The sequence below is a fragment of the Morus notabilis genome, unplaced genomic scaffold (assembly GCF_000414095.1).
Source record: "Morus notabilis unplaced genomic scaffold, ASM41409v2 Scaffold988, whole genome shotgun sequence".
Taxonomy (NCBI): domain Eukaryota; kingdom Viridiplantae; phylum Streptophyta; class Magnoliopsida; order Rosales; family Moraceae; genus Morus; species Morus notabilis.
Window position 1 is genome coordinate 1 of NW_010361031.1, and position 13,602 is coordinate 13,602.

General features: G+C 35.7%; 3 protein-coding genes across 4 annotated transcripts in view; all 3 read left to right on the forward strand.

The window, feature by feature from the left end:
* Window positions 1–705: 705 nt before the first annotated feature.
* On the forward strand, window positions 706–5,417 carry LOC21385923 (serine/threonine-protein kinase Nek2). Of its 2 annotated transcripts, XM_010098137.2 has the most exons (14): window positions 706–843; window positions 974–1,040; window positions 1,476–1,541; window positions 1,795–1,841; window positions 1,980–2,025; window positions 2,144–2,224; window positions 2,309–2,351; window positions 2,486–2,535; window positions 2,679–2,760; window positions 2,852–2,901; window positions 3,480–3,553; window positions 3,687–3,738; window positions 3,856–4,320; window positions 4,485–5,417. In XM_010098137.2, the coding sequence occupies exons 1-14, from the start codon at window positions 758–760 to the stop codon at window positions 5,118–5,120; spliced, it is 1,845 nt and encodes a 614-aa protein (XP_010096439.1). In that variant the 5' UTR covers window positions 706–757; the 3' UTR covers window positions 5,121–5,417. The 2 variants fall into 2 exon arrangements, with proteins under 2 accessions (XP_010096439.1, XP_024021429.1); XM_024165661.1 differs by lacking the exons at window positions 706–843; window positions 974–1,040 and adding an exon at window positions 1,373–1,389.
* A 262-nt stretch (window positions 5,418–5,679) lies between these two features.
* On the forward strand, window positions 5,680–7,138 carry LOC21385924. Its single transcript, XM_024165656.1, has 2 exons — window positions 5,680–5,956; window positions 6,052–7,138. The coding sequence occupies exons 1-2, from the start codon at window positions 5,687–5,689 to the stop codon at window positions 6,985–6,987; spliced, it is 1,206 nt and encodes a 401-aa protein (XP_024021424.1). The 5' UTR covers window positions 5,680–5,686; the 3' UTR covers window positions 6,988–7,138.
* A 4,740-nt stretch (window positions 7,139–11,878) lies between these two features.
* LOC21385925 (VAN3-binding protein) overlaps window positions 11,879–13,602 on the forward strand; it is a 5,905-nt gene continuing 4,181 nt past the window's right edge. The window contains exons 1-2 of the mRNA XM_024165659.1: window positions 11,879–12,322; window positions 12,652–12,774. Coding sequence (XP_024021427.1) covers window positions 11,954–12,322; window positions 12,652–12,774 — 492 coding nt within the window. The 5' untranslated portion in view covers window positions 11,879–11,953. The remainder of the gene's footprint in view (window positions 12,323–12,651; window positions 12,775–13,602) is intronic.

A 13,602-nucleotide genomic window follows, 5' to 3' on the forward strand; every position in this document is an offset into this window, starting at 1 on the left:
TTACTTTTCTTGAGCTGTTTCTTTAATAAGTTTGTGAATTTTTTTCGCTCTTCTTTTATTTTTCGGGGGCTTCGCAGTCGAATTTTGAATTTTCTTTTCCCCCAAGCTACATTCATTTGTATTTTTTTGTGAGCGTTGTAGGCCTTGGATTTTATTGAGTGCTCATGGGCAGAAAGCTCGTTACTTTGCTTTTATTTTTTGTATAATGGAAAATTCATTCATGTTTGGTCCTACATTAAACGAGGTGGGGTCATTTAAGTTCGGTTTCTCATAAACTAAATTGATCTTTGTTGATTCTTCATTTATTGAGCCACTAACTTTAATAAACCCAGTTTTGATATTGGGTGGATAATAGCCGAGCAATTACATATTTATGGAAGCTTGGAATTGGAGATATACCCTTTAAAAGTTCAAATTTAGAAATCAATTCTTGGTGCTCAACTTCTGTAGTTCTTTTGCTTTGTAAACGCCTGAGCATTTCAGTTAGCTGATTTCAAACATATTTAGGTATGAAGAATTAGAAATAACAGTTTTGTTCTGCTGGTTGTCCTGTACTGTTGGTGATTAATTAGTGATGTATTTACATTTGGCGGTATTTTGGCTTCAATTTGGGTATATGTGGTGCTTGTGTGTGTTTTTGTAAGGCCCTTCTTATGTTTTGTTTGTTTGTTTGTTTTTTTTTTTTTTTTTTTGTGTGAAGCTTTGCCAGGTATAGACACTGAGAAGGAAGAGTGTGACTTGTGAGTGAGAAGGTCAGATGGAGCAGTATGAAGTTTTGGAGCAGATTGGGAAAGGTTCTTTTGGTTCTGCACTTCTTGTGAGGCATAAGCATGAAAAGAAGAAGTGAGTGATTTTCCAGTTTATGTCTTGAGGCTAAGATGAATGTTTGATGAGAGACTCTCTAAATTAAATTGTCCTTTGTTTTTTTGGTCGTTACCATTTACCTTTTATCGTTATCTTTTCTCCTTCATAGGTATGTTCTTAAGAAGATCCGTCTTGCTCGACAAACCGACAGAACCCGTCGATCTGCTCACCAGGAGGTTGTTATGTTTATCTCCATGTTTATGTTTATTCTTGAAGATATATATAAATAAATAAAAACAAGATATTCATTTTGAGGCTGTTTTATGTTTTCTTGAGTTAGTGAAAGCAAGTACTTATCTTTTTTGAAGCGATTCTTGCGAGTTGGGAGCAAACGATGTGGTTTGATCTTAGTGATTCATTATATGACAAATTACAAATACTCACACTAGTATGATGCAATGTTTCTCTTGCACGTTGAATTCTTTATGAGCTATTATTATCCTTTGTAATCATTTGTGATTTCTTGTTATCTAGGCCTTGATCTCTTAAATTAACTTGCTGCAATGGTTGTCAAATTTATTAAATGTAATAACTTTGTTCCCGTGGTAGGTAATTTGACGCACCTTATTTACTAACTTGTTTTTAAGTTGTTGTTTTTTATTATGTGGCAGATGGAGCTGATTTCTAAAGTACGGAATCCATTCATTGTGGAGTACAAAGATTCATGGGTAGAAAAGGTTATAATCTTATGAGAAATCTTATTCATTTTTAAAATTACATTATTTCAGTGTCAAATAGCATATGTCCACCTTCATTTGCTTTGGTCTATGGTTCACTCGTTTCTACAGAATCTACACTGAGCATTTTTAATTATTTTCTTTCTCAATAAACCATATTATTGAGTAATGATGTTTCAGTGCTTACTAGAAGTTTATGTTTCTAATTATTTTGTCTGATCATATGACTGACGTGTTGGCACCCCACTTGTAGGGTTGCTTTGTATGCATTATTATTGGATATTGTGAAGGAGGAGACATGTGAGTAATTTCTCTTGCTTGAATTTTTTTTTTTTTTTTCGAAAATTGCTTTCTTCCCTTTTAATACCTGTTTCTGTTGGTGCTAGTTTTCTCTTTCTTTTTGACGTATGGTTCCTGCTATTTGTTGTCTTTTTACAGGGCAGAAGCTATAAAAAGAGTTAATGGTGTTCATTTTCCTGAAGAGGTTGTTGCCTCACAGCCGATTTTCAGCTAGAAATATGAATTTTTCGCTATCTCGTATCTGTTGCAGTGATTGCTGTACTCAAGTAATGTGTTTCTTTCTTAAAACTGAATGTGTGCAGAAACTTTGTAAGTGGCTAGTTCAACTCCTGATGGCACTTAATTATTTGCATGCCAACCACGTCCTTCATCGTGATGTCAAGGTCAGTGTAAAAGTAGACACAAATTAGTTAAGATTATTTGTATAGAACTCACGAATTTATGTTGATTATTTCTAATTGCTTCAGTGTTCAAATATATTTTTGACAAAAGACCAAGACATACGCTTAGGTAATAAATCTAACCTTTTGTTTCATTTTTAATTGACATTACAAGTATCTCTCTCACTATTCACACATCCCTTGGTTTATGTTGCTATGTCTTTAGTATTTTGCTCTTATTCTTCCCTAATGTGATGGATCCAGGTGATTTTGGTCTTGCCAAAAAGTTGACTTCGGATGATCTTGCTTCCTCTGTGAGTGGCGAAGCCTATATGAATATTACACTCTCTTTTCCCTTTATCTATAGCGCTTGAACTTTTTGTTTCCCATATTTTCTACTTTTGCTGAAAGCCCACTTCTTTAACCGGTTTCTTCAATGGCACTGCACCGGTTGCAGGTTGTGGGAACTCCAAGTTATATGTGCCCTGAACTTCTTGCCGATATACCTTATGGTTCTAAATCAGATATTTGGTCTTTAGGTAAGGGGTCTTTTAGATATTTAAGTATGTATATATACAGAAATCGTAGTCATGCTGTGGCTTATATGCAAAACGCAAATTTGTTTTTCAGGATGCTGTATATATGAAATGGCTGCTCACAAGCCTGCATTTAAAGCCTTTGTAAGTTGCTGGTTTGCTGTTAATAAGTTAGCGATTTGATTGTCTCGTTTATTTAGTTTGATGAATTACCATTTGTATGGAAAATGCAAATTGAATATAATGATTCTCTGTCTAAATTTGTGTTCTGGTATTGATATCCCACCCCGATCTGAATTAAAAGATGCATTAATGCTGTAAACAGAATATTATTCTAATTCTGTAGATTCTTCCATTGCTCTGGTTATTCTGTTCTCTATCATCTTTTTGTTTTTTTGGGACTTTCTCTAGTGTTCTCTTTTTTTTGGGAACACTGTGTTCCCTGCTCATCAGCCGTCAAATCTGTATTAAATCTGGGCAAAAGTCAAATTAGATTGAAAAAGTAATATAGATTTGACGGCAGATAAGGAGGGAACACCGGTGTTCTAAAAAAAGAGTGAACACCAGAGAAATTTCTTTTTTTTTGTTGAACTTTATGGTAGTCCATTCCACTCAAAGTCGCCAGCCAATGTACTAGTACACATTTTGGAAGTCTGTTCCACACTGAATATGCAAGTCTGTTCCACACTTATTGGTGTGTTTCTGTATTCTTGTTTGTGCAGGATATGCAAGCTCTAATTAACAAAATAAACAAGTCCATAGTGGCTCCACTTCCAACTTTGTACTCCGGTGCATTGTGAGTTAGTTTTCCTCTTCATTTTCTTTACCAATATTGTGGTGATTACACTTTCGTATGTCTCATTTATCTGTTACGTGAATTGATTGGTGAGACAGCTTTCCTGAGATGTTCTCTGATTCATTTTTTGCAGTAGAAGTCTTGTTAAAAGCATGTTGCGGAAAAATCCAGAACTCAGACCGAGTGTAAGTCTTTTTTGCACCTTGTTTTCAAGTAAAATGGTTCAAAAAATTTCCATCTCTAGTCCATCATGTGCTAGGAAGATTTGTCTAAACTACTGAAGTTTAACCCTATTTTTCCAGGCTGCAGAGTTGCTTGGTCATCCACATCTTCAACCTCATATCCTAAAGATTCATATCAAATTAAACAACCCTAGACGGAACACTTTTCCAGTTGCTTGGTCTGATTCCAACTACATTAAGAAGACCACATTTATGGAGCCTGAAGTTGTTCCATTTTGTACTGTCAGGGAGAAAAGGCGGTCACTCAGCAACAATAGGACCTTAAATCCCAGTACATCTGGAACTGAGCAAGACTCATCATGTTCTTCCAAGACTGCACAAAGATTCCCAAGTTTTTTGGAACATAAGTTCAGTGAAGTATCCATTGGAAGTGTCCATGACGAGTATGATATTGAGAAGTCAGTAACAACAAAATTTTCAACGATTGCCAAAACTCCAAGATTGACTCCAGTTGAAGCTTCTCCTACTCCTAGGAGACAGATCACAATGACCAAGATTTCTCATGTTGGCTCGAAACGTGATTCAGTAAGTTTGTTCGTGATGGTTAAAATTGTATTTTTCAATCTTACCAGAAGTGTGCACCACAAGCATAATGAATTTTTTTTAGCTTTGGAAATTTACTATAACAGCTCATAAAACAAAGTTTAGAGGTCCGTATTACATTACTTAAACCATAATATTTTCTGCAGCTTCCGATGTCGCATGCTCCAGCAAGGAACTCTTCTCAGCTTGGAAGGAGAGCATCTCTTCCATTATCCACGAGAGGTGCCGCTTTGCAAACCCCTTACAGAAATAATGTAGGTCTCCTTTGCAGTGTGGACTCTCCAGATGTCTCTGTCAATGCACCGCTCATTGACAAGATTGCTGAATTTCCCTTGGCCTCTTCTGAAGATCCTCTCTTTCCTATTCGCAAAACTTCATCAACATCTGCTCAGTGCTCTTCTTCTTCAGCTGACATTGCTGACTGCTCAATCACAAAGGACAAGTGCATGGTGCAGGTTGTCAACAAAGCCTTCTCCAGGCGCAGCTTCTCTGACCAAAGCCATGGAGATACACGAAATGGCAGCAAGTCCTCTGAACACAACGCTACAACTGGTGCATCCAGCCGGTCATCTTCTGAGTCACGACAGCGTCGGTTTGACACATCATCATACCAGCAACGTGCGGAGGCGTTAGAGGGGCTTTTGGAGTTCAGTGCACGTCTCTTGCAACAAGAAAGGTTCGAAGAGCTTGGCGTGCTGTTGAAGCCATTCGGGCCCGAAAAGGTTTCTCCGAGGGAAACTGCAATTTGGTTGGCTAAAAGTTTCAAGGAGACTGCTGCGTAGTGTAAAGGGAGATTCCTCATAGATAATAGGCCACTAAATTATGTCGTTGCCACTTTGTACTGTGTAGACGGAGTTCGAAAAGAGCCCAAAAGAAGTCTTCAAACTCAGAAGACCTCTTATTTAACTGGGAATCAGAAATATTGGGGTTAATGTTAACTTAACTATATCTCAAACTTCAGTTTGAGAGGTTAGGCTTTAGGATTGCCATCTTAGTACTTTTTTCGATTGGCTAAAGATTGTGTTTCTTAGAACTTGAGTTAACCAGTTTTGAGTATTGAAGCCAGTTTTACGCGTGAATTTATCTCCTCAGCAATCAGATAATTGCTTTCTTTACTGCGTATTTCTTTTCTTTTTCGTTTGTGCTGCTAATAAAGGTTATGCATCATCAACAAATTCTCTCTTTTGCCGTCTTCTTCAATACGACGTAAAAAATATAGTCGTGTGGTATTTGGGAGCGGTATCCTTAAGAATTTCACCGGCACTGGTGGCGGCGCCGCGATTTTTTAATCAAAACATTTTGCTCTATGTGCTCAACTCTTGCGTGAAAACAAGGAGGACAGACAAACATGGAAGCAGAAATCTTAGACCTTTACGAACTCCCTTATTCGGATCTCGTATTCCTATCATCGGACTATGCTAAATCATCGTCGATGTCGACGGAAGAGCTTCAAAGGCTGGATTTGACGCGAAGAAGCATAATGGAAGCCCTCGGGCCCATGGGTCCAGGCCTGCTATCCGTCGTCGACGTTCCCAACGCCGCCGCTCTCCGCCGTGACCTCCCGCTCGCTCGCGACCTCTCTCTTCTCGACGCCGAAAGTCGCAAGCGCATTCTCAAGGCAAGTAATTTGTCCCTCATTTTCTCTAATTCACACTTAATCTTCACTCGTTTAAGAAACTAAGTACGATTATTGCCCTTAATTACCGTCTTTAGGAGCAGAGATTGGGGAGCGACGTTCCGTTGAAGAATCCAGAGAGAAAAGTGTCCTCTTTCGCAATGCAACTGAAGTACGAGCAGAATTCGAATTCGGAACAAGTTCTTGAGCTAGCTGATAGGTCAATCGGATCTGAGAATGACGAGTATAAGAAATTGGGGAGTAATTTGAAGAAGCTGGGGTTTTGCATGATGGAGCTTGGTCTCCGTCTCGCTCGAGTCTGCGATGACGCCATTGGTGGCCAAGAGCTTGAACAGAGCTTAGTAGAATCGTGTGCTGCGAAAGGGCGTCTCATACACTACCACTCAGAGCTAGATCGCCGAATTCTTCTGAAACAATCCCTAGAAAGAAAGGTAAAAAATTCCAAATTCGATGGAAAGAAGGAATCCAATGTTGATTGTAATCTGTGGCAGCAATGGCACTACGATTATGGAATTTTCACCGTCTTGACGGCTCCGATGTTTCTCCTTCAATCAGCGGAATCTCACTATGAGGAATGTGGTTACCCCAACGGCCATACTTTTCTGCAAATATATGATCCGAACAAGAAGAGAATTTTCAAAGCGAAATCGTCGCCGGTGAGCTTTATATTTCAGGTCGGCGAATCGGCCGAGGTGATTTCGAAGGGAAATCTCCGGGCGACGCTCCACTCCGTCGGTGGACCTCCGGCGAAGTTGGGAAATTTGAGCAGAGAAACTTTCGTGGTGTTCTTGCAACCGCCGTGGGACAAAGTTTTGCGCGCATCGGATTGTCTTCGTCCGGTTCCGTCTTCCGAGGAAGAAGCCATTGGTGAGAAGAATCAGAGAATTGAAGATATAGAGAAGATAGTACCGCCGCTATCGTCGAGGTTAAAGGACGGGATGACTTTTGCAGAATTCTCCAGGGAGACTACAAAGCAGTACTATGGTGGCAGTGGATTGCAATCCAATAGATAAAACTGATTTTAATGGGAATTGCTCATTGTAGTGGAATAGTGTCCATTTTTTGTAATTTGTGTTGATATCTACAGTCACAGTTATGAGAACCCGCAAACCACTTTTTCATCTTCTGTTTTAGTTGATTCCTTTTCACTTATGTTTAGCTTAGGGTCCCAAATTATACATCAATCTCAATTTTTTTTTTTATTATTTCTTCTAAAATATACTTAAAACTAGTTGTTGATCTATCAAATTATGATAATTTTTTTTTTGGTCCATATGAATGTTCGAAATCTTCATGAAGAATCAAACTCTTAACATGTGAACTTACAGAATTAATCCTGTAAAACTGTGTATTGCCTTCACTTACCTTCTCTCTTTTTTATTTTTTGAGATTTTAACAATAAGATGGACAGGGAAAGACTAATTTAGGGCAACTTGATAGATCAAAAATTACTTGAAAGACGTTTTAACAGCTACGATTATACATAATTTGACCTAAAGTTTTTTGGTCCTAAATTATAGATCAATCTCAATTTTTTTTTTATTATTTCTTCTAAAATATACTTAAAACTTGTTGATCTATCAAATTATGATAATTTTTTTTGTTTTGGTCCATATGAATGTTCGAAATCTTCATGAAGAATCAAACTCTTAACATGTGAACTTACAGAATTAATCCTATAAAACTGTGTATTGCCTTCACTTACCTTCTCTCTTTTTTATTTTTTGAGATTTTAACAATAAGATGGACAAGGAAGGACTAATTTAGGGCAACTTGATAGATCAAAAATTACTTTAAAGACGTTTTAACAGCTACGATTATACATAATTTGACCTAAAGTTTTTTTTTTTTTTTTTGATCTGATAATTTGACCTAAAGTTTTGAAACTAAAGATAAGACCCCCGGTTGCTTGTCTATATATATAAACTGATTTTGTATAATTGTCTTCGTGGTAGTATGGGCACTATATCCATTTGTAATAATTGATATCTCATCATACTGATTGGGGGATTTTTTTTTCCCCATCAAGTTTGACATGTTTTGTTTATTTCTTTTCCTCTCTCTTACTTTCGTTTTTGTGTGGCTGGATAGGTTATTTCTTTATGCTATTTTACCGCAGAAAGATAGCCACAGCCACCGAAAGTTCAACAGCGGCTTCGATGACCACTAATGAGTTATTGGATTCCTGCGTAGATTACTCACTTTTGGCTGATTAGGTAGTATTTGGGGACTCTAGTTGTCTAGTCTATAGAAACTTTAATTGTCGTGTTGTATTGTGCGGATGCTAATCCCATCATTCTTAAAAGAATCTTAATCTTGTCATACTTCGGATACAAATCAGTTCTTGCCTGCTTTTCATGCAATTAGTGAAATTGAGTGCTTAATCACACATACTAATTTTGTTCTGTCAGAAGTCAAGTGGTGCTTAAAGAGTACTTGATAGACATCAAAAAAAGAAAAAGAAACAAAGAAAATATACTTCATGCCTACTTTTGGTTTTCAGAAGCTGTATTCGACATCTAATCATTTGAATTGCCGTTTTGCATGGCTGAAATTGTTGAAACAAGCTGCAAAAGACGTGTAGTTATAGCTTAATCTAATCGCCCCTTTACGAAATGTTCTATTTTAAGAAGATAATCACATCTCCTGCACCTAAGTCTACTGAACATGACATCAGTGGTTCGCGCAAACTAAATTATCTTGATACGACCAATTCTTTTCAGATCATCTGATGTTGATATATGGTAACACCTTCCTCTTATTTGAAATTTTGGAAAGACAAAAGCAGAACAGAATCTTTTGCTTAATTTATCGGAGGGAGAGAAAGAAAGCATTGGTGGTCCTATATATATATATATATATAGATTAGATATATAGATATTACCCCACAAAGCATTGAAGCTGAGCTTTACTGTTTTATATGTCATGATGTATAAACTGTACGTTTGTGCATAAAAATCTCATAATGCATTTACCACACCAAGCGTGCATCTTAACTTTATTGCCATATGAATTACAAGTGAATATGCTTCTTGCAAGCCTATGCTCCTACTACAATCATAATAATGTCACTTAGAGAGAGATTGGAAAAAAAAATGGCATGGGTTGAAATAACCTGGTTCGCGCAAACTAAATTATCTTTATACGACCAATTCTTTTCAGATCATCTGATGTTGATATATGGTAACACCTTCCTCTTATTTGAAATTTTGGAAAGACAAAAGCAGAACAGAATCTTTTGCTTAATTTATCGGAGGGAGAGAAAGAAAGCATTGGTGGTCCTATATATATATATATATATATATAGATTAGATATATAGATATTACCCCACAAAGCATTGAAGCTGAGCTTTACTGTTTTATATGTCATGATGTATAAACTGTACGTTTGTGCATAAAAATCTCATAATGCATTTACCACACCAAGCGTGCATCTTAACTTTATTGCCATATGAATTACAAGTGAATATGCTTCTTGCAAGCCTATGCTCCTACTACAATCATAATAATGTCACTTAGAGAGAGATTGGAAAAAAAAATGGCATGGGTTGAAATAACCCAAAAAAAAAAAAAAACAGAAAAGTACATACTTTGAACTGTTATGGAAAATGAAAGGTGGTGATGATCATTGGGAAAATGTGGCAAAAGGAATAAAGGTTGTTTCTTTGGTCAATAATCAGAAGCCAAAAAAAAAAACAAAGACCCCCAAAAACCAAAAAAGACAGGGCTCAAGGCTGTCCCTCCAATTTTATCAGCTTTAATCCTCTTTAGTCAGAAAATTTTTGATAAAAAAATATATTTATATGACGAAGGACCTGAAGACTAGATGATGACGTGGGCAGGCACGCGCATTTTAGCACAGGTCTCTCTCTGGTGCGCAGCTTTGTGTCCCAAAACAGTAGAGAGGCAAAAGCTTTGAGCCTAATTTGTCTGGACCCCCAAACTTGTCGGCCTTGGACGTTGCCAACACCTAACACCGGTTAGGAACACAATCACTTAGGCCACTTTCAAGCTCACTAGTCACTAGCCCCTCCCTGACTTCTTATGTCTTTTGGGCTTGCACTTGGGACCCCTCTTGAATCTGGACCAGTAATTCTTAATAGATTAAAAGAAAAAGAAAAAAACCCCTCTTAAGTGGAGTTTTAGCAGTTATTCATCATCTTTGTTTGAGCAAGTTTTCATCGTTTTAGACGTTTTAAATTTTAAACTCAACGACATGCGATGGCATTAAGTATAATATTACGGTCACGTTCACTTAGGCCCTGTTCATTCACCGATTCGAGTTTAGAATTCGAGTTTTGCTACAGTAAAAAGCTCTTAAGAATAGTTACATCTAACTTTTTTGCTACAGTAAAAAGCTCTCATATAAAATAATATCTCAACTCGAATTAAAAACTCGAATCAGTAAACTAAACGGACCATAAGTTCATGAGTTTAAGTAGAAAATTTGAATAAAATTTTAAATTTTTATAGTAGAAAATACTATAACAAAAAAGTTTGAATTGCCGATCAAAACCTTTTTAATGCTAAAAAGATACTTCCAAGTTTCAGCTGAGAGATTGGAGGAACCAGAGGACCATATAAAAATGAACTGAATTTAGGGGCTTACACAAAATTGCTCTAGCTTGTGAAGTTTGCTAATGTGAAAGCACATCACTAGTTGCCTGATATTTCAGGCTGATTTGAAACGTGACACAACATCATTGTAATGCTGGCAGCCCTTGTTGACCTCAGTGTGATACACCAGTTAACTGAAAAGAGAAACGAAGACAAGGAAAAGAGGAATCGGAAAGAGTGATGTGCAAAAACCCATCAAAATAAAACCAATAAAAATGTTGCATAAAAGTAGTTAATTACTACCAATTTCCAACAATCTTAGCTTATAAAGCTCTTTTTGAACAGAGTGATTAGTCACAAATTCACATGATCTTCTGAATCCTACACAAGTCATCCTCTATAGCCCCACCTTGGGCGGAGGTATAAATAAAAGCATCTTTGAATTAACATTTAAGACACCAAAATCTGTTATTAACCAGCGGAAAAAAGAGACTAATCTGTCACAACTTTAGGAGTTCCTAATAAGAGAACTTCTAGGTAGAAGTGTCTTTTAGAAGTTATAATAGTTGTATTAATTTTTCAACGATTTAATGAGTGAGTGTTAATATTAAAAATTTAAAATTGACTCGCGTGTTTTATTATTTCTGTGCTTTTTTTTATTTTTTTCAATAATATCATGCAACATTTGTTAAAATGCTATTTCTATTTAAATTTTGTATCACGTCAATTAATTAATCATACAATTAAAAGACTTTAATTGAAATATCAGAAGAACACGAAAAGAAAATGAATAAGAGAAATGTGAGTTCAATCCTAAAAATTTACATTAATTTAACGATTAAAACAATAACCTGGCAAAGAAAAAGTATAATTCCACCTTAAAGGGTGCGGTTAAAACTCTTTTCAAAATTATTAGTTTTATTAAGAGATTATTTTCAGTATAAAAAAACATATTAATGTATCTCCCTGCTCGAGAGAAAAAAACGAAAATAAAAAATAAAAAATAACTAAAAATTGGTTTTTATTTCTCTCATTTTATATTAAACTAAAAAATTATTTTTATTTTTAATTTTTAATTATACCAAATACTATTTTAAAATTATTTTTATTTTATTTTTTAAAAAAACTTGAAAAATAAAAACAAAAACAAGGTAAAATTTTTTCTTTAAATAGAGATCATAAAAAAGTCTTGTGGGTCCCGGTTATCTTTCCACCAATCACAGCAAAAGTACGTAACCCACATGCCACTAAACCATAAGCCAGACACCGCCCTTTATTCACTGTTGACCAAAACTTACTATATACACGTTAGAAAGAGCCAATAAACCAATTCTCAGTCTCTTCACTTGTATATAAAACAAAACCTTTCCATCTCTAGTCCAAAACCGGTCTCATTTCACCACCTTTTCTCCACCCACTTTCATGGAAGAGACTCTGCATCTAAGAGCCTCTCGCCGGCCGGAGTACTCTCCGGCGAGCATTTCCAACCTGCCGGAGAGCCCAAGAGCTCCAATGGAGTTTCTCTCAAGGTCATGGAGTGCCTCAGCTCTCCAAGTTTCCAAAGCTTTGGCTCCCAACAATAACACCAACCCTCCTCCTCCTCCTCTTCCTCCTCCTTCTTCCAAGTCCCTAAGAAGCTCTTCTTCTTGTACCACCACTTCCATTGCCGAAGACATCATCGGAGAATCCGAGGAAATCATCCCCACCATAGCTGGAAACCAGTTCTCTTTCGCTTCCTCCGCCACTTCCCAGCTCGTGCTTGACCGTATAATGTCGCAGTCCATGAGAGAGGTTTTTTCTTCTTCTTTTTTTTTTTCCGCTTCATGTTTTTCAATTCTAATTTTGCCATATTTAAAAATTCCCATAAAAAATGATATTTAATTTTTTTACTACCGTTAAAACCTCTAAAAAAAAAAAAAAAAACCACGTATCGGCGAACTCGAACTGAACGAACCTAAAGCCTTTTCTTTAGCATGTTCTTCTTTTATTTAAGGAAAAAAAAAAAAAAACTCAGAATACCAAAGTAGTTTTTCCCTTTTGTTTTTACGCTGTCTTGTTTGTTAATACTTTTGTTTTCGTTCGTTTGAGTTTATTGGTTTTTCTGTGTTTGTTGTTTAAAGGAGGTATCGCCATTAACATCGGGGAGGCTCTCGCACAGCAGTGGGCCATTGAATGGCGGGTCACTGACAGAGACTGATAGCCCGCCAATATCTCCTTCTGAAGAATTTGACGACGTCGTTAAGGTCTTTCCTTTTACTCTTTTACATTCTTCGTCGTCTTAATATTGAAATTGATGTAATATAAAAAAGAAAAAGTATCAAAGTTTCAAGTCCTGCACATTTCTGCATATTTCTCCAGAGGAAACAAGCAAACCTGTCTCCCAGGCCTCAGCTTTAATCTGTCACCCTCTGATGCCCCGTCTCTATTACCTTTTCCTTTACTCAATACTTATATATATATATATATATATATATATAGACACATATTCTCTGAAGAAAAATATTATCATATCCTTCTAATCCAAAATAAAAAGAAAATACCAAACTTTATTTGAATGAATATCGACAATAACATTAGAAACTTGTAAACATATGAAAATTAAGAAAATGTAAAACTAAAACTAAAAATTTTAGAGAGAAAAATTAAAAAGAGAGTTTTATTAATCTCATGAAAGTATATAATATAAAAAACCTTAAAATTTTATTTATAAGAAAATTTTTAACATTATTTATCGTTATTATTTCGATAATATTTACTATTACGTTATTAATAAGATTATGATATAAATTTATATCATAACTTTAATTGATTTACATATTTACGGTTACTAATAAGATTCTGATATAAATAATAATTTTAACTGATTTACATAATAATTTTAACTGAGGTAGACAGTTATTATTTATAACACTCATGAGGTTTTCTCCTTTCGTTTAATAATTATACATATATTTTGTATTTTGACATGATTTAGTGACAAAATAAAAATTTTGTATGTGTGATGAATAAATTTTTAAAAAATTCTTCCAACATTTGACTGAAAAAAAAAAAATATATATATATATATATAT

What these genes read in the sequence shown, in the direction of transcription:
- LOC21385923 (XM_010098137.2), top strand. Translation starts at nt 758, where the DNA reads ATGGAGCAGTATGAAGTTTTGGAGCAGATTGGGAAAGGTTCTTTTGGT. An exon ending in CATAAGCATGAAAAGAAGAA is followed by an intron (nt 844 to 973) that starts GTGAGTGATTTT and finishes TCTCCTTCATAG; the next exon opens with GTATGTTCTTAAGAAGATCC. An exon ending in CGGATGATCTTGCTTCCTCT is followed by an intron (nt 2,536 to 2,678) that starts GTGAGTGGCGAA and finishes CACCGGTTGCAG; the next exon opens with GTTGTGGGAACTCCAAGTTA.
- LOC21385924 (XM_024165656.1), top strand. Translation starts at nt 5,687, where the DNA reads ATGGAAGCAGAAATCTTAGACCTTTACGAACTCCCTTATTCGGATCTC. An exon ending in GTCGCAAGCGCATTCTCAAG is followed by an intron (nt 5,957 to 6,051) that starts GCAAGTAATTTG and finishes TACCGTCTTTAG; the next exon opens with GAGCAGAGATTGGGGAGCGA.